This window comes from Rhinatrema bivittatum, chromosome 13 (genome assembly GCF_901001135.1).
Source record: "Rhinatrema bivittatum chromosome 13, aRhiBiv1.1, whole genome shotgun sequence".
NCBI lineage: Eukaryota > Metazoa > Chordata > Amphibia > Gymnophiona > Rhinatrematidae > Rhinatrema > Rhinatrema bivittatum.
The window spans coordinates 7,582,818-7,602,793 of record NC_042627.1 but is presented as its reverse complement, the minus strand read 5'-3'; the positions used below and the strand labels follow the sequence as shown (position 1 = coordinate 7,602,793).

The window sequence follows — 19,976 nt, the reverse complement described above, 5'->3', positions numbered from 1 at the left end:
TTTGGAATCCTTGTAGGATGAGACCTCTACTAGGGCGTCTTACTTCTTACTTTCAGCTCGGAGTTGGACACAAAGTTGGTTTTGTCTTGTTATTTCAATTGCAAACATATTTCCTTTTTTAGACAGACAGTGATAATTTGTCCTCACCTGGCTTGTGCTAAACAACTTGGGAGGAAGCTTTTTTCGGGAGGAGGAAGCCCAAGTGTCTGTTTGCATCGGGTGCTTCCTTTCGTGACGTCCCCATGTCCGTGTGCAGTTAGCGTTTGTGGAGTAAGTTGACTTTCCTTGACCCTTCTCAGCTGTTCGATAGGTTTCATGAGTGTGTGCTGCTTTATCTTCTTTTGTTATGTGGGGTTTTGGCCATGGAATTGTATTTACAGCTAGTTATACATTAACTATACCTTATGTTTGCTTGTTAGTGAAGTCATTTCTTATATTTTGCCCCCTCTCTAATTATTGGGCCTGGTCACAATCTAGCAATACGGGTTTATAAGGAATGTTGTATTGCTTTGGATGGGTTGCTATGCTATGACTGTTGTTGTTTTCCTATAGTTTACTTTGCAAATCTTAAAATACTTAGTAAATTTAAAAAATAAAATCCTTAACCCCTTAGCTTTTAAATCTGACTGACTATATTTGAATATATCTGGGTAAGGTTATGCAGATAACTTTAGCTGAGTATATTCCACAGCAGACTTGTCATGCTGAATTTCCGTGGTAAGGTATGTGGCTAACTTTTTAGCTGGAGAACTTCTCCATTCACCAATGTACTGAATATGGTCCTCACATCTCGTGGCCTGCCTGCTCTTGGCAAGCCATTGTAACAGGAGTCTGGGTCAGCCTAGGTGGAGGAAGAAAGTCGCAGAGACTGTAAGCACATGCTAGAGGAAGGAGGAGTGGCATAGGTACCCTAAGCATGTGCCAGAGAAGGAGGAGTGGCACAGGGAATGTAAGCATGTGCCAGAGGAAGGAGGAGTGGAGCAGGGAGCATAAGCACGTGCCAGAGGGAGGAGGAGTGGCGCAGGGAACGTAAGCACGTGCCAGAGGAGGAGGAGTGGCGCAGGGAACGTAAGCACGTGCCAGAGGAAGGAGGAGTGGCGCAGGGAACGTAAGCACGTGCCAGAGGGAGGAGGAGTGGCGCAGGGAACGTAAGCACGTGCCAGAGGGAGGAGGAGTGGCGCAGGGAACGTAAGCACGTGCCAGAGGGAGGAGGAGTGGCGCAGGGAACGTAAGCACGTGCCAGAGGGAGGAGGAGTGGCGCAGGGAACGTAAGCACGTGCCAGAGGAGGAGGAGTGGCACAAGGATTGTAAGTATGAGCCAGAGGAGTGCCAAAGGGAACGTGAGCATGTGCCAGAGTAGTGGGAGTGACACAGGGAACGTGAGCACATGCCAGAAGAGAAGTGGCACAGGGAATGTAAACACATTCCTGAGGAGGAGTGGCTCAGGGGACAGAGTCTACACTGGGGAGGTGTCTTCAGGGCAGAGTTCTGGGTGGGTCTGGAAAACCAATCCAGATGTGTTTGATTTTTATCAAAGAGCTAAAATAAGTAGACTGAAGCCTACGTGGGAAGGCGGAAAAACAGGCGTGGACCGGAATAAAGCTAACAGCAAACGAGAAACAGAAAAACAAGCAAGACGGCAGAGGTGAGATTGAGAGAGCTGAGGACTGCTTGAGCCCTGGATCCTACGTGAGGGTTAGTGCTCCTCACAGAATCCCTGCTACGCGCTGACTGAGCTACAAGGGATGGACTAAATGTGAAACACACATGTACACGCTGTGCTTTAAATCTGTGGCTGAAGTAAGGACAACTAATTTACATACACAGAGGCTTTTTTTTCCTTGTTGAATTAAAAGTGCTGCTTCATCATTTTGGCTTCTCTCACACAAACCGTTCCACTGCAGAACAGGTAGAGCACAGGCAGCAGCAGTACAACAAGAAAAAATGATCCCCCATCCATCGCCAAGCACAGAATCTGTGTTCGATGAATGCAGATTGTTCCCAAGCTCCCAAGGTTATGTGAACGTGAGCTCCGGGGGCTCCCTCCCCCTTCCTCTGCCTCTTCTCTAACCGGGGCTCCTCATCTCCACCCCCCAGGACACCATCACCAATGTTGTCAGTGCAAGGCTGAGCTGGGCCCTTCATGCAGCCAGTGACCTCAGCAGGTCCCCACCCAATGATCTCCAAGGACTTACCCTCCCCCCTGTTACCACTGGGGCACTCCTCCTTCTCAAACCTTCTCTTCCCTGCCAGCAATTCTCCCCCCTGGGAAACCCCCCCCCCCCCCCCCCCCATCCACATCATCAGCCAGAGCCTGAGCCAGGCCCTTTAAGTGAGCCCCCCCTACCTGCAGGCTGCTGCCAAAGGGCAATACCCCTTTGTGCGCCTCTTCATACCAACTTTGGGGCATAAGAACATAAGAAGTTGTCAGACCGAGGGTCCATCAAGCCCAGCGTCCTGTTTCCAACAGTGGCCAATCCAAGTCACAAGTGCCTGGCAAGTACCCAAACATTAAATAAATCTCAAGCTACTATTGCTTATTAATTAACAGCAGTTTATGGATTTATCCTCTAGGAACTTATCCAAACCTTTTTAAACCCAGTTACACTAACTGCCTTAACCACATCCTCTGGCAATGAATTCCAGAGTTTAACTGTGCGCTGAGAGAGAATTTTCTTTGATTTGTTTTAAATGAGCTACTTTCTAACTTCATGTAGTGCCCCCTGGTCCTTCCATTATCTGAGAGAGTAAATAACCAATTTACATTATATGTTCAAATCATTTCATGATTTTGTAGACCTCTATCATATCCCCCCTCAGCCATCTCTTCTCCAAACTGAACAGCCCTAACCTCTTTAGCCTTTCCTCATGGGGAGCCACTCCATGCCCCTTATAATTTTGGTCGCCCTTCTCTGAACTTTCTCCAGTACAACTATATCTTTTTTTGAGATGCGGTGACCAGAGTTGCACACAGGATTCAAAATGCGGTCTCACCATGGAGCTCCATGTCACAGAACCATTGGCAATTCTATCAGTAATTAGAAACCATCCAATTGTTCTGTGGTATTCAAGCACCAGTTGGTGAAGCCATCCAAATAATCTGGATACAGCCATCCCCATTCAGAATAGCCACATTAACAGCCCTAATGTAAACTAACTTCCCCACTCCACCAAAAAAATTCATAACACTCTCCCCGTATAAAGAGAGAGAGAAAAAAGGCTACAATATCATCACCATGTGCTTCTACAATGTCATCATAGAAACATAGAAATGACGGCAGAAAGGGACCAAATGGTCCATCCAGTCTGCCCAGCAAGCTTATGGTAGTATCTGCTGCACCGAGTACGGTTACCCCCTTGCTTATCAGTTTTTCAGACCTAAAAGTTAAGGCCCTCATTGGTGGTTGTTTAAATCCAGTTCCCTGTTATTCCCATGCTGGTTCACATTTCCACGCTGTAAAACTCGGGGCCCTCGTTTGTTGCTGTTTGAAAACAATTCCTTGTTACGCCTTTGCCGTTGAAGCATGACTGCAGCCGCGCCATCCTAAAGTTGCAAAATGCTTTAACAGACTGCTCCAATGGACCAGGACCGGAGACAAGAAAAGTAGTGTGGGATCCACAGGAGAAAAGGCGTTCACCAAGCCTGAACGGGAAATAAAGGTAAGAAGCTGGAGCTTGTCCTCACCCCAAAAGACCTTATCTCTTTCCAAGTTCAAGGAAGGAGAACAGGAGCGACCTCTTTGCTACAGTAATTCCTTTGAGGAGCTGGAATCGGTCCTCGTAAGCTGAACAGACCGCAGGACTGCAACGAGACAGGGTCCGTTTTGCAAACATTTGTTCCTTGGCACTTTTCCTGCAGCAGAGACTCACGACCTCCCACCGGCCATCCCCACCTCCTCGGCCAGCGTGGCTGCATGTAGTTTGCACCGCTGCTGGCGGCGCTATACCAGCTTCATTACCCTGCCTTAGTTCCTACCCTCCCTTTCCCTTGACGTCTCTCATAGGCCCGTGCCTGTGGCTCCCCTTGCCAACAGCTAACACTGAAAAAGGTGAACGCCCAGGCAGCAGCTCTTCCTGCTGCTGCCTTACACCGAGGTTGTAACCCTCCCCCAATGCTGGGCTCTTCCTGCTGCTGCCTTACACCGAGGTTGTCACCCTCCCCCAATGCTGGGCTCTTCCTGCTGCTGCCTTACACCGAGGTTGTCACCCTCCCCCAATGCTGGGCTCTTCCTGCTGCTGCCTTACACCGAGGTTGTCACCCTCCCCCAATGCTGGGCTCTTCCTGCTGCTGCCTTACACCGAGGTTGTCACCCTCCCCCAATGCTGGGCTCTTCCTGCTGCTGCCTTACACCGAGGTTGTCACCCTCCCCCAATGCTGGGCTCTTCCTGCTGCTGCCTTACACCGAGGTTGTCACCCTCCCCCAATGTTGGGCTCTTCCTGCAGCTGCCTTACACCGAGGTTGTCACCCTCCCCCAATGCTGGGCTCTTCCTGCTGCTGCCTTACACCGAGGTTGTCACCCTCCCCCAATGCTGGGCTCTTCCTGCTGCTGCCTTACACCGAGGTTGTCACCCTCCCCTAATGCTGGGCTCTTCCTGCAGCTGCCTTACACTGAGGTTGTCACCCTCCCCCAATGCTGGGCTCTTCCTGCTGCTGCCTTACACCGAGGTTGTCACCCTCCCCCAATGCTGGGCTCTTCCTGCTGCTGCCTTACACCGAGGTTGTCACCCTCCCCTAATGCTGGGCTCTTCCTGCAGCTGGCTGGGAAGCGTTTCGAGCTCTGGGATTGGAAGGAGAGGCCTTCAAATTTCCATGGTCATCAGGATCCGGCAGCTCCTGCTCTTCTGGCTCTCAGTGTACGGGGGGGCAGATCAGGAAAGAGGCCAGTGGTGGGGGTGGGGGAGCAGAGAACAGGAGAGGCAGACCCCCTGCATTATCTCTGCAGCACAGGGGTCCACCTCTCCAACTCAGGGAAGGGCCAGCAGGCAGTGCTCTTTGCGGCCATGTTCCAACACAGCTGACTGCTGGGCCAAACTGGCGAGGTAGCAGAGGCTGTCTGGATCCCCCCTGCCTTCTCCTCCTGCTTTTCTCCAGCTATGCAGGGAGTGGAGAGGCTTTCGATTATAGATGGAGTATACAGAGGCTGGTTTTTTTTCCAGTGGCAGTGGACCAGTCGGAAGCCGTGACTGGCCCTGGGTCTTACCTTGAAGAACACTAGTGTAGAGTCTCTGCATGCCGGCGAGTCGTCTCCCACCACCACCATGAAACATGGACAATAAATGTTTTTTGTTTGTGCAACCAATGGATCTGGATAGTTGCACTAGAACATGCAGACACAGCTTCCATGGCACACAGGATTTTTTTTTTTTTAAAAACTTTATTTAAAAGAAGGAACAAGAATCAGCAGAGATTCAGGAAGAATGAGATATGGACTTGTGGTGGAGGCGGGGCTGTACCAGCACACAGCCATAGATCACCCACCGCAGACTACTGTTGGGTGGGGGCTTTGATTTGGGGAGCAGTCAAAAGCAGAGCTTTCAGAAGACCCAGTTTCTGAAGCCTTTTGTTGTCAAACTCAAGTCCTGAAGGTGCCACAATGCAAGCAAGGAGGTGATGTGTGCATGGACGAAAACCAGAACTGACCCCCAGTTGCCTTCCAAGGCCCAGGTCCCCAGCGCGCTGTATTAGTGGCGAGTTTCTTCAAATCACTGCAAAACAGAAGGCTGAACTTCCTCACAATTTACATGGAACCCCAGTATAGGAAACCCAAGGCGATAAGCCATGCAGTTGGTCAACGTTAGTTGGATTTCATGACCATGAGAAATTCAGAATCACATGATTGGTCAAAGACCATGTGGTTGTATGAAAATTGGTCTATGTCAGGTCATGCTGGAGGGTCAAGTGTCTAATAACACATTAGGCAAGTACATGGCACACATCCTGTCTTGCACAAACACACACTGTGTGTGTGTAATCTCATTATCAAGCACACGCCTTGCTCATGGTACAGCCCCAACCAATACCTGGGAATCGTGCCTGGTAAAGGCTACAAGTTCCACACTATATTAGTCCTGGAGGGCAGGTTCAGAAGCAGCTTTTGACCTGAAACTGCTTTGTCAGTCTTCATCCAGTCATATTCTGCAACTTAGAACACAAAGTCACACTCTTCTCCGAGCAAGGTCCTCGTTCCAGAATGGTGAGCCTCAGGACGTGCAGCTTAACCATCACCAAAGCCGAGACTGCAGAGCAAACATCTCTCGGGGCATGCTTCGGCCTCCGAGCCCAGCAGGTTTCTCAGACCAGGACTAGGGTTGCCACATCACAGAGGGCAAGCCCAGCTGGGTGATTCCAGGCCTGCTTCTGTTCCGATGCATTGCATGGATTTGTAGTTCCCATTTCCTGAAAAAAAGTAAGGCTACATCTCCATGGAACGGGGCAAAAAAAACAGGCCTGGATCAGCCTGTTTGGGTTGACCTGAATAAAATAGCAACTCTAGCCAACACGTTAGATTCACAGCCTCATCCTCTGAGTGCCAAGATTCGCATTCCCGCCTCTGAGCCAAACAGGATCAACATAGGGTACTGAGGCAGGGTTATTTACCATATCTGCTCAGTTCTGTTAATAGTTATGCAGATGCGATGAAGTTTTGCTGTTCCAATGCACCCCATAGAGATGAGTGGAAGGAGCTCTCTCTTGCAGGTTTCTGGGACGGAGCTGGTCTGGTGGGTTCAGTGTTATTTAAACAGAGTGCATCCCACTAGATGTCTTTCTTTCTCCCTCTAGCTCAGTGTCACAGGTAAGGGCAGGAGTATCTCAGGAGCAGGGGTGCGTGATGACACATGCATGGCAGGTAGCAATGAGGAGCCCTGCTGGAAACCTCTCCGTTCCTCACTCCCAGCCGTTCTCCTTCACCATGTGCACCACCTCGATTATGTATTTCCCCTCCTTATACTTCTGGCTGATCTCGAACGCCCGCTCCTGGAAAGACAGAGAGAAGAAAAAGGAGTCAGGAGCTGCAAACTGGAGCCCCCAAGTGTCCCCCATGCGCCCACTGAGGAGGGACAGTGAAGTCCCACTGTCTTTTCATTGATCCTCAGTGTACTGCATATACTCAGGTATAAGTCGAGAAATTCATCTTGAAAAAACAGGGTCGCCTTATCCTCGGGTTAATGGTCCGTTCACCCCTTCCCTCCCCCTCCCTATAGCTATTCCTAGGCCGTTCACCCGCGGGCTGAAAACACAACTGAAGCAGCTAGAAAGAGGCCGGTGGCGGAAGGACAGATTCTCCCCGGCACCCCCTCCTGATCCTGTAACTCCGCGTCCAACCTCCTCCCTTGCCAGGGCCTGACTGGTGCACGTAGAACCAAGTGGTTCAAAGTGCGACACTGGGACCCCCGAGCAACCGCGACTCCTGTCGTCATCTTGCTAACAGCGGGTGAGTTAAGGGGTTGAGAGGCGGTGTGAAGAAGCTGTCCTACTGCCACCGGCCTCTTTCTAGCTGCTTCGCTTATGTCTTTAGCCCGCGGGTGTACAGAGCGGGGAAAGCCACGTAGCAGAGGAGGGAAGGAGTGAACAATCAGGGATGGGCTTGGGGGAGGGAAGGAAGGAGTAAATGACTGGGCATAGCCTTGACTTATCCATGAATCATTGCAAATGTCTTAATTTCTAAGCCAAAAATTGCCTTCGACTTATCCACAAGATGGACTTATACATGAGAATATACGATAATGAAACCTCCTCACTTTCCTGATGGGTCACATTCAGCTTTCGGTTTCATCAGGAATCGCTGCAGCGTCACACAGAGACCACGCGCAGGACAGAGCGTCAGGGGCTTTCAAAGCCTGAGGTCCTGCAGCTTGTGGGTGGCAGAAAGCTGCTGGTGGCACAGTGATAGCGGACGGTTATTTCTCAAGCTGGTCCTTGAGTACCCTCCAGTCTATCCGGCTTTCAGGACACCCCCCATGAATAAGCAGGAGACACAGCTGCATAGAGTGGGAGCAGTGCATGCAGATCTATCTCAAGCATATTCATGGTGGGGATTCTGAAAAACCAGATTGGCTGGGGGTGGTAGTCCTGGACCAATCTGCACAACACTGATGCGGAAGCCCCAAATTCAGTTATCGTGCCAGGACTCTGCTCCTCGGGTCAGCTGGGGAGTAGCGTTCACATGTCCCTGGAGAAGGGAGCACGGCAGTGCCAGGGGCCCCAGTGCCATCAAGGGCCTCTCGCAAAGCTGAGCGAGCTCACGGAGGCAGAACATCAAGGTGCTAGCCACTGGCTCGGCCCAGTCCTTAGCGTCTGCCCTGGACCCCTGTGTGATCAGTGCAGGCCTGGGGAGAGAGGGCGTCCGGTGGCCAGGGCTGAAAGGAGCTCTGGGCAGGGCCCCTGGCTGAGACGTATCGCAGCCACTGGGCTCAGTGGGTGGGGACGAGATCACAGGTGGCAAATGAAGGCTCATGGTGCCAGGTTCCAGTTAAGCCAGAAGCCCAGAGGAGGGGGAGACCCGCTCCTACTCACCCAGCCAAGGTCACTTTCTCTCTCATACTCACACTCATCCAGCCAGACTATGGCTGAGGAATGGAAGAGATGATCTGGACTATCACACATGAGATATTTACATATTTCCAGCCCAGCGTCGTCTTGCAGTTCTCACAGAAAATGTCGGCCACAGAGTGAAGTCCGGTTAGCAGGAGGCGCTCCTCAGCCGGTCTGCAGCCAATATTCACCCTGGGTGGGGGAGAGAGACCCAGGGTCAGATCTAGCAATAGCAGCAGCAGCGCGTCGTAGACCCAGCATCACAGGACTGCATCAGTGGCCTTCCCTGGCCTCCAGACTAAGATTTCTGGTCCCTGCCTTCCATTCAAGGTATTTATGCATCTGGCACTGATTAGCAAAACTCCTGAATTTCATTCCTAGCGTCCACCTTGTCCCATGACATGTCCCATGACATGCAGGACTGTCGTTCTTTTGTTCTCAAAGGCTCAAGAGAAAATCTGCCTGGGATATGAACAGGGAGATAACTAAAAGGAAACAAAGAACTTCTAAATTGCAAAAGTACAAAAAAAAACAACCCACTTATCAGAAATAGTCAATAATATTTTGATTGTAAGCAGAAGAGTATTTCCTTTCAAGTCAGGATTATGTCACATTATATGATGGCAAAAAACAAGGAAAATCAGTGCTAATATATTCCAGGGATACCCAAATCCTCAGGTAATGTAATCATGCAGTTTTCCCTCTCGCTCCCTGCTCCACCAGTCCTGAGCTTCTCCCTCCCTCCTGCTTTACTGTTACTGAGCTTCTCCCTCTCGTTCCCTGCTCCACCAATCCTGAGCTTCTCCCTCCCTCCTGCTTTACTGTTACTGAGCTTCTCCCTCCCTCTCCCTGCTCCACCAGTCCTGAGCTTCTCCCTCTCGCTCCCTGCTCCACCAGTCCTGAGCTTCTCCCTCTCGCTCCCTGCTCCACCAATCCTGAGCTTCTCCCTCCCTCCTGCTTTACTGTTACTGAGCTTCTCCCTCTCGCTCCCTGCTCCACCAGTCCTGAGCTTCTCCCTCCCTCCTGCTTTACTGTTACTGAGCTTCTCCCTCTCGCTCCCTGCTCCACCAGTCCTGAGCTTCTCCCTCCCTCCTGCTTTACTGTTACTGAGCTTCTCCCTCTCGCTCCCTGCTCCACCAGTCCTGAGCTTCTCCCTCCCTCCTGCTTTACTGTTACTGAGCTTCTCCCTCTCGCTCCCTGCTCCACCAATCCTGAGCTTCTCCCTCCCTCCTGCTTTACTGTTACTGAGCTTCTCCCTCTCGCTCCCTGCTCCACCAATCCTGAGCTTCTCCCTCCCTCCTGCTTTACTGTTACTGAGCTTCTCCCTCTCGTTCCCTGCTCCACCAATCCTGAGCTTCTCCCTCCCTCCTGCTTTACTGTTACTGAGCTTCTCCCTCTCGCTCCCTGCTCCACCAATCCTGAGCTTCTCCCTCCCTCCTGCTTTACTGTTAATGAGCTTCTCCCTCTCGCTCCCTGCTCCACCAATCCTGAGCTTCTCCCTCCCTCCTGCTTTACTGTTACTGAGCTTCTCCCTCTCGCTCCCTGCTCCACCAATCCTGAGCTTCTCCCTCCCTCCTGCTTTACTGTTACTGAGCTTCTCCCTCTCGCTCCCTGCTCCACCAGTCCTGAGCTTCTCCCTTTATTGAGCCTGCTGTAGATACACCAAATTCTTGTGATCCATATATACCATTATACAGTGCTGAGCTCCTTCCAGCCATTGCTGCCATTCCTCAAAAGCAAGTTTTATGGCAAGCAATTCTTTGTCCCCGATGGCATAGTTACGTTCCGCTGATGAAAATTTCTTAGAAAAATAGGAGCAGAATGAGAGGTCCCCAATATGTCATTTTGGCTTAACACCGCTCCTACTCCTTCAGCAGAAGCGTCCACCTCCACAATAAATGGATGTTTAGGATCGGGATGTCGAAGACAGGGTTTTTGGAGAAAAGAGCTTTTGAGCGCTTGAAAAGCCTGTTCAGCCTCAATAGGCCATTCCTTGATATTCACCCCTTTACAGGTAAGAACGGTAAGAGGTGTAGCCAGTTTGGAAAAGTTCTTGATAAAACTATGATAGTAGTTTGCGAATCCAAGGAAACGCTGAAGTGCACGTAATCCTTTTGGCTGGGGCCACTCTTGGATACATTTTATTTGGAAGGATCCATCCAGAAACCATGTTTGGAAATAATGTACCCCAAAAAGGGTAAGGATTCCTGTTCAAAGATGCATTTTTCAATTTTGGCATATAAACGATTCTCTCTTAAGCGTTGTAACACCTGAACAACATGTTGCCGATGTGTCTGTAAATTAGAGGAAAAAATCAAAATGCCATCGAGGTAGACCACTACGCACACAAAGTAGATCTTGGAATATTTCATTAATGAGATGCTGAAATACTGCAGGAGCATTAGTCAATCCGAAGGCCATAACAAGATATTCACAATGACTATCTCTGGTGTTAAAAGCGGTCTTCCATTCATCACCCTCCTGAATCCTGATTAAATTATACGCTCCACGAAGATCCAATTTAGAGAACACTCTGGTTCCCTGAAGGCGGTCAAAGAGTTCCGCTATCAGTGGTAGTGGGTATCGATCCTTGATGGTGATAGCATTAAGTCCAAGGTAATCAATACAAGGGCGTAATGTACCGTCCTTTTTTCCAACAAAGAAAAACCCAGCCCCGGCTGGGAATTTGGATCGTTGAATGAATCCCTTCTGTAGATTGTCTCGGATATATTCATTCATGGCACGAGTTTCCAAGGCGGATAGTGGATAAACCCCACCACGCAGTGGGGTAGTCCCAGGAACCAAATTAATGGTACAATCAAACTCTCGGTGCAGGGGCAACGTATCTGCAGCCTTCTTAGAAAATACATCGGTGAATTGTCCATACTGGGAAGGGAGGACCACCAGGATGAGTGGTGCAGATATGAGTACTAGAGGCGTCGGATCATTTAATACAGGTTTCATGACATATTGGACCCCAATGAACCAGTCTAAGAGATGTCCAGTCAAACTGTGGATTGTGATGTTGCAACCAAGGAATCCCAAGAACTGGGTGAATGGCTTTCTGAATAATATAGAAAGTGATACTTTTGGTATGATTCGGTGCAATATGGGCAATCCAGGGGAATCGTGTGATGAGTTATTCTCCCTGGCAAAGGGTCTCTGTGGATGAATGAAATGATTAATGGCCTAGGGCACGGCCGGGTAGAAATGTGTAGTTTTTTTTACCACATCTTGCAGGATGAAACTTCCTCCAGCCCCAGAATCTACTAATGCCAGCAAGGAAAATTTGTAGTCTCCAAGGAGCAGAGTGATCTGAAGCGTGAGTGGGGGAGCCGGAGTAGTAATGCCTAGGGTTACTCCCCCAATAGAACCTAGGCTTGCCAGTTTCCCGGATGCGTAGGACAACGCGCAATGAGATGGCCCGATCCTCCACAATATAAACAGAGGCCTGCCTTACGTCTCCTTTGCCTTTCTTCTGGAGAGAGAGGTCCTCGACCCAACTGCATGGGTTCTTCACCCGACCCTTCCGTGGTGGACGTAGGTCGAGCTGCTGGAGTAGAGGAACGCAAAGGACTGGGCACAGTCGCGTGACATCCGGTACTATGTCCTTCGCAGGCTCTTTCTTGTATACGGCGATCAATTCTGGTGACTAAGTCAATCAAAGAATCCAAGGAGTGAGGTAACTTACGAGCCGCCATTTCGTCCTTGATCCTGGACGACAATCCCTCCAAGAAAATGGTCCTGAGACAGCTCTCTTCCCAATGGAGTTCTGAGGCAAGAGTTCTGAATTCTATAGTGTAATCTGCCAATGGCCGACCTCCTTGGCAAAGTTGTAGAAGTTTGGAACCAGAAACTACTTGTTTTCCTGGATCGTCAAATACAGTTTGGAACAGTTTCAAGAACTGAGGTAGATTTTGCAGGATAGGATCTGACCGTCTCCAGTAGGGGGAGGCCCATGCTAGGGCTTTGCCTTCCAAGAAGGACAAAATATATGTAGTCTTAGTCAAATCATCCAGAAACAATGAAGCTTGTAAATGGAAATGCATGCTGCATTGATCGAGGAATCCTTGGCATAAACGAAGTTCACCAGCGTAACATGGAGGAATAGGCAAAGGAATCATAGAACGGGTATTACCCTGTCCCACGGATGGTAGTGGTAAGGATGGAGGAGCTGTCTGAACTGCCGTATTAGAATCCAGACGGGCGTTGAGTCGCTCCAGGGAGGCTGCCAAAGATTCTAGGATCCGTTGTTGCTCCATGACTTTCTGGGCCAGTCCAGGGATGGCCTGACGAGCTGAAGCCTCTGCCGGGTCCATGGCCTTGGTATTCTGTTACGATCCTGGAAGTGGTTACTGAGACAAATCTTTTGCCTGTGGACCTCAGAGTGTTGAAATAAGCTTATAGGTAACGCTCATGCCTAATTCTAGTTATTGTGACCCTGAGCAAGTCGCTTCACCATTGCTGCGGGTACAAATAGATTGTGTTTATCCCTCTGGGGATAGGGAAATACCTGCAGGACCTCAGTTTAACGTTTTCAAGTTGCTGAAAGATGAAATATAAATCAAATAAATAACTAAAATACATTATTTCACAGAGGTTAAAGCCAATGATTATTGGCCTTCATTGTTATTTTACGAAAATTCAAGTCAAGAGATATGATTTTGGGTCTATTAGCTTCATTTTCAAAAAACGCTCCATCCTTAAATTAGGCAACTAAATTTAGAGGGATTAGAAGGCCCAAATTTTTGGCTGAAAATTCATCTATATTTAGGCTCCTAAATTTAGACCTGCAGTTCACTTGCCTAAGTTAGGTGCCTTGTCCTGAAAACCAGTACTAAGCTTCTCACTCCCCTGCCATAACTGTGCCCCCATGTTTTAGGAGTCTAACTTGAGATGCTCGGCCCTAGTCGATCTCCAAAGGAGGAGATTTAGGTGTCTATCTCCTTTGAAAATTGCTCCCCTAGGGGCACCTAATGCGGGGGTCTGATGTAATATGACAGGAGTAAAGCATATGCTCTGTATTTCTGCGTGCATCTTCTTAATGCACCTTAACTCCTGATGCTGACAGCATGGAAAGCCAAAAATGGGTGAAAAAAAAAAAACATAGCGCACATAAATCACGTTTCATGTGCACAATTCATGTTTCCTAAGCATAAACGTTGGTGTATACGCACAAATCAAGCTTAGGAGCACAAAACACGGTTTTCTGTGTACACACCATGTTCTGCAGCCCCTGAATCATGGTTAATGTGCCCACAAACCATGTGAGCAGCATAAAAACTGTGCACACAAAAGAGGCATTAGCGCAAGTTATACTCCTAAAGGTTTTGCTCATAAAACACGAGGAAAGCATAAAATGTGTGCTCATCGTTTGTGTGCACCAAACCCGCTGACATGCTGTGTTCTGCACATAAACCCTGGCACCACACACTCCAGGTTCAGCCCCATAGATTAACACTGACCCCGGAAACGTTCCCTCACTTCTCACCAGGAGTTAGATTGCCAGCGTTATGAACACCTGTGTTAAGTCCACATAGCGCTCTGCACTGGAGGAAGAACAGCAGCTAATGCCTGGATGAACATGGGATCTGCACGGAGGAGCACTGAGCTGCGTGCACATTTTTCTGTGTGTAAAACTCCTTGCTACATCAAAAGTAAATGTGTGCACAACTGGACAATGACGCGTGCCCACAGCCCAACGCACTTTATTGCATCGGGGCCTTAAGGAGTTAGGCACCTAGATCTGACTAACCGAAAATTCCCCTCCCCTCCGGGTGCCTGCATTTCGAGGCCTGCTTTTGACTAATCACCAGGAACCTCAAACGTGGGCATGGCTTTGGGTCAGGGATATAAAACTAGGCAACCGGTGCCAATGCTCACTGCCGACTCTGGCTGGCCAAACCTAGGCACTGACAGCTTTAGGAACTCCCTTTCGTTGGCCCTGTTCAAAATGAATTGGTCCTCACCCCTTCCCTCCCAGCCACCCAATTAAAAAAGTGAGCTGGGGGCCACAACTCCCTGCAACTCCCTCTCTCCCCACCCTCCAGAAGCCTCAAAGGCTTGCCCTCCCACTCCCTTTGCCCTCCCAGGGAAGCCAGGAGGATGGAGCCTTACCTCCTACTCCCCACTCCAGCTGTGCATTGACAGATGTGCAGGTAGATCTGAGAGCCTACAGGCACTTAAGTATTTACTTATTCATTGCAGTCGAGAGAGACCAATCCCATTCAGGACCGGGTTCTCTGCTGCAACCTGCAGGACTTCCCTTTTAATCTAATTTTTACGGGGAGAATGTCTTCACCTCTACAGCTGGAAGTGGGATCACAGCACTCCCTGGTGATCAAGGAGGACAGGTACCTCTTGATTAATACAACTCTACGTAATGCCCACTCAGACTGGCCACAAAAGCAGACTCGTCACCGTAAAGGTGCTCCTCGCTGACCTGTCAAAAGTAGGGTACAACAGGAGCCATAAATGGATAACCAATTGCAGGGAAAGACTCACACGGAATTAAAGAGATAGGCGCGTCCGTGGCTGCCCTGGAACGACTGCCGGAGGCAAAGGAAAAGAATCAGTTAGGAAAGTATTCAGAAGAACTGGTGTGTGCAGGTAAGCTGGGTCAGCGAATGAAGGTGTGCAGGGTTAGCATGTATAGGCATGCAGGCTTCATATCTGAAAGCATGCAGGGCTGGGGGTGATGGCAGGCTGGATCACTGCATAACTCACTGCTGGGAAAATACATAAAAGGTGTGCTGAGTCAGGTATCCCAGGTGCGTATATATCTCAAGGCATATTGGGTATTACAGAAAGGCATGCTGGGTCACTGTATAAAGATGAGCTGGGTAACTTTATAAATACTTGTTGGCCAGTAATACTGTGGCACTTTATAAAAGCATGTTGGGGTCAGTATGGAAAGGCATATTACTTAACTATAGACGGGCAGACTGGGTCAGGAGGTATGCTGAGCCATTACAGACTGGATCAGTATATAAAGGCTAGCGGGGTGATCTTGGACTGGCATATAAAGGCATGCTGGGGTTACTACAGAAAAGAGTGCTCGCTCAATGTATACATGCATAAGGGACCTGATACATAAAGGTATGCTGAGTCGCTTTGTAAAGACCTTTTGGGTCACTATATAAAGGCATGCCAGGTCAGTATACAAAAAACAGGCTGGGTCAGTATATAATGTCATGTTGGGTTGCTATATAAAGACATAAAGGAATGCCAGATGAGAATATAAAAGCATGTTGTGTCAATATATAAAGGCGTGTTGGGTCAGTACATAAAGGCAAGGCAGGTCAGTACATAAAGGCGTGTTGGGTCAGTACATAAAGGCAAGGCAGGTCAGTACATAAATGTCTGTTGGGACAGTATATACAAGAATGGTGGTTCAGTACTTAAAGGTGTGTTGGGTCAGTATATAAAGGCATGACGGGTCAGTACATAAAGGTGTGTTGGGTCAGTACATAAAGGTGTGTTGGGTCAGTATGTAAAGGGATGAACTGTCAGTACATAAAGGTGTGTTGGGTCAGTATGTAAAGGCATGGAAGGTCAGTATGTAAAGGGATGAATTGTTAGTACATAAAAGTGTGTTGGGTCAGTATATAGAGGTGTGGTGGTTAAGGACATAAAGGCATGGTGGGTCAGTATAGTAAGGCATGGCAAGTCAATACATAAAGGTGTGTTGGATCCATATATAAAGGCATGATGGGTCAGCACATAAAGGTATGTGGGTCGTACATAAAGGTGTGGTGGGTTGGTATATAAAGGCATAATAGGTCAGTACATAAAGGTGTGTTGGGTCCATATATAAAGACATAGTGGATCAGTACATAAAGGTGTTTGGGTCAGTATATAAAGGTGTGGAGGGTCAGTATATAAAGGCATAACAGGTCAGTACAAAAAGGTGTGTTGAGTCAGTATAGTAAGGCATGGTGGATCAGTACATAAAGGTGTTTGGGTCAGTACATAAAAGCATGGTGGGTCAGAATATAAAGGCATGGCAGGTCAGTATATAAAGGTGGATCAGTATATAAATGTATAGCAGATCAATACATATAGGTGTTTTGGGTCAAAGGTGTGGTGGGTCAGTATATAAAGGCATGACAGGTCAGTACATAATGGTGTATTGGTTCAGTACATAAAGGTGTGTTGGATCAGTACAGTAAGGCATGACAAGCCAGTACATAACAGTTTGTTAGGTCCATATATAAAGGCATGACGGGTCAGTACATAACGGTGTGTTGGGTCAGTATAGTAAGGCATGATGGGTCAGTACATAAAGGCATAACAGTCAGTACATAAAGGCGTGTTGGGTCAGTACATAAAGGCATGATAGTCAGAACATAAAGGTGTAATGGGTTAGTATAGTAAGGCATGGCAGTCAGTACATAATGGTGTGTTGGGTCCATATATAAAGGCATGACGGGTAAGAGCATAAAGGTGTTGGGTCAGTATATAAAGGTGTGTTGGGTCAGTTTAATAAGTCGTGGCAGGTCAGAATAAAGGTGTGTTGAATCAGTATATAAAGGCATGACGGGTCAGTACATAAAGGTGTTGGGTCAGTACATAAAGGTGTGTTGGGTTAGTTTAATAAGCTGTGGCAGGTCAGTACATTAAGAAGTGCTGGGTCAGAATATAAAGGCATGGCGAGTCAGTACTAAAGGTGTGTTGGGTCAGTACATAAAAATGTGTTGAGTCAGTACATAAAGGTGTGTTGGGTCAGTTTAATAAGCCGTGGCAGGTCAGTACATTAAGAAGTGCTGGGTCAGAATATAAAGGCATGGCGAGTCAGTACTAAAGGTGTGTTGGGTCAGTACATAAAGGTGTGGTGGATCAGTCTATAAAGGCATGATGGGTCAGTACATAAAGGCGTGTTGGGTCAGTACATAAAGGCATGGTGGATCAGTACATAAAGGTGTGTTGGATCAGTATGGTAAGGCATGGTGGATCAGTATATAAAGGTGTGTTGTGTCAGTCTATAAAGGCATGACGGATCAGTACAAAAAGGTGTGCTGCATTAGTGTATAAGGCCATGGTGAGTCAGTACATAAAGAAGTGCTGGGTCAGTATACAAAAGCATGTTGGTCTAGTATATAAATGCATGACGAGTTAGTACATAAAGGCATGGCAGGTCACTACATAAAGGTGCATTGGGTCGGTATATAAAGGCATGGTGGATCAGTACATAAAGGTGTGTTGGATCAGTATGGTAAGGCATGGTGGATCGGTATATAAAGGTGTGTTGTGTCAGTCTATAAAGGCATGACAGTTCAGTACAAAAAGGTGTGCTGGATCAGTGTATAAAGCCATGGTGAGTCAGTACATAAAGGAGTGCTGGGTCAGTATATAAATGCATGACGAGTCAGTACATAAAGGCATGGCAGGTCACTACATAAAGGTGCGTTGGGTCGGTATATAAAGGCATGGCATTGTCAGTATTTAAAAGTGTGTTTGGTCAGTATATAAAGGCATGTGCTATATACATCGAAAATGGTTTGATATGTATTATGGAGAACCCATGTGAACATGTCTGAATATATGAATGCATGATACATACACTTATGACAGTGGAGTCTTTGTAGGCTGTGATACATTTTAAAGCAGGCAGAGAAGAGGCGTTGTAGTCTCTGAACTTCTGAGTCCTCAAACAGCTCATCTTCAGATAAGTGTGTGTAAAGCTCAGGTACCATGACATCTGTTTTTGTTGGTCTCTTTTAAATGTGTCACAGCCTCCAAAAACTTCCGTTTTCTCCAGGAGCAAGACAGCTACTCCAACTCCACATTACGTGCGACGGCGTGAAAACACGACGTGTGCACGTGGGAGTGTGTTATGGAACCGCGACTCTACATCCGCGCGTACCTTGGAGATCAGCTCTTCGTGCTTGGCCAGATGTGCCCGGCAGTGCACGCAGCTGTAGGTGCGGAGGTAACGTGGCAGGTAGCAGCGGAAAGTCCTGACTGGCAACGAGGAGGTGGGGGCCGCGCCGGCTACAAGGCCCGGTCCAGGGTCAAAGCTGAGCATGACCGGCTGCAGCGCAATGCCCCGGTGGGCGGAGGCTTCCGGTGCGCACACCCCACACAGGCGCTCACATGTGAAGCAGCGCAGCAGCCCGTCCAGTGCCGTGATTCAAGGAGGGGGGGGAGAGGGCTGCGCGGTGACAGCCCTCCCCACCAGGGGCTCAGCCACAGCAGGAAAGATGGGCACCTGCAGAGAGAGAGAAGAGTATGCCAGGGTCAGCAGAGACGGGGGTACATCTTCGGATCCAAGAGAAAACACAATGTAGAGATGGAAAGCAAAGGTGCATGCTGAAAGGTTATTTTATTTTACTTGATGTTTGTCGTAGTCTGACTTTGAACTTTTATTTTCAGGAGCATCCTAAAGGTGCAGGGAGATAAAGCAACTTGCCCAAGGTCATACAAAAAATAAAGTGGGTGGCAGAGGGATGACTTCAACTCATGTCCCAGGACTCCCCCCCGTCATAATCTAACGTCCTAACCCACTCCTCTCGGACAGATCGGATAAGGGCTCGATCAAGCAAACGGACAGGCAGATACCAGTTTGGGGTCCAAAGCGCTTAATAAATTTAATTTAAAAGGGGGGGGGGGGGAACGTTTATCAGACGTTACAGAAAAAGATGCAACCCGACAACGCCGAGCTGGAGACGCTGGCCAGACGGGACGAGAGAAAAGCGAGCCCGGGCACCGAGCGGCAGCGCGCGGATCGCCAGGGGGGGCGAGCAGGCGACGAGGCGCCCTGGCCCCGGGCTATAAATAGCATTGCAGCGGGGGCCCCGGGCTATAAATAGCATTGCAGCGGGGGCCCCGGGCTATAAATAGCATTGCAGCGGGACACCCCCCCCCCCCCTCACCTTGCTGGCGGGGCTCGCAGGCTCAGGGCGCCCGCCTCTGCCCGGCCACGGACCTCGCCGCCTGGCCCATCCTCCTTCGGGAAACGGGGGCTTGCTGTGCGTTTTATTTGGCTCGGGTTGGGGGGGGGGGGCGGTTAAGTTTGCTCTCCGCCGCCGCTGCCTGTGGCTCTGCGCGTTGTCATCCTGCAAACACAACAAAATGACTCATCGGCCACGTCACCGGGGCTGAGAGCCACGGGGAGCAGGGGGAGGAGCCAGCGGCAGCGACGGGGAGCAGGGGGAGGAGCCAGCGGCAGCGACGGGGACTGGCGGGGCGCCCGCCGCTGCTGCGCGATTCAGAGCCGGGAAACTTTATTGCCCGGACAATGTGCACCTCTGCTGCTAACGTCACCTGGTGCTACCGAATATAAAATATATGATCCCCTTCTTGTAAGGGTAAAATGCAATTTATTTATTTATTTATTTTTAGTTTTTATATACCGATGTTCCTGTATAAAATACATATCACACCGGTTTACATGGAAATAAAACTGATGCCTCGGAGAGGCAGTTTACATCGAAACATTTT

General features: G+C 49.0%; 1 protein-coding gene across 4 annotated transcripts; it reads right to left on the bottom strand.

The window, feature by feature from the left end:
* Window positions 1-5,356: 5,356 nt before the first annotated feature.
* YPEL4 (yippee like 4) lies at window positions 5,357-19,613 on the bottom strand. 4 transcript variants are annotated; one of them, XR_003852390.1, is made up of 5 exons: window positions 18,400-18,486; window positions 15,039-15,082; window positions 10,222-13,079; window positions 8,549-8,726; window positions 5,357-6,977 (listed from the first exon to the last, which is right to left on the bottom strand). XR_003852390.1 is itself a non-coding variant. In XM_029575003.1 (5 exons), the coding sequence occupies exons 2-5, from the start codon at window positions 18,559-18,561 to the stop codon at window positions 6,888-6,890; spliced, it is 405 nt and encodes a 134-aa protein (XP_029430863.1). In that variant the 5' UTR covers window positions 18,562-18,744; window positions 19,409-19,613; the 3' UTR covers window positions 5,357-6,887. The 4 variants fall into 4 exon arrangements, 1 of the variants encoding a protein (XP_029430863.1); XM_029575003.1 differs by lacking the exon at window positions 10,222-13,079 and adding an exon at window positions 19,409-19,613 and having other exon boundaries at window positions 8,618-8,726; window positions 18,400-18,744; XR_003852392.1 differs by having other exon boundaries at window positions 6,956-6,977; window positions 8,618-8,726.
* Window positions 19,614-19,976: the final 363 nt, after the last annotated feature.

Bases quoted from the DNA above. Each gene is read 5' to 3' on its own strand.
- YPEL4 (XM_029575003.1), bottom strand. From the start codon at position 18,561: ATGCTCAGCTTTGACCCTGGACCGGGCCTTGTAGCCGGCGCGGCCCCC. The intron at 15,083-18,399 runs GTACGCGCGGAT...TGCCTCCGGCAG, and splicing joins ACGAAGAGCTGATCTCCAAG to TCGTTCCAGGGCAGCCACGG. The intron at 6,978-8,617 runs GTAAATATCTCA...CTGTCTTTCCAG, and splicing joins CGACGCTGGGCTGGAAATAT to GAGCGGGCGTTCGAGATCAG.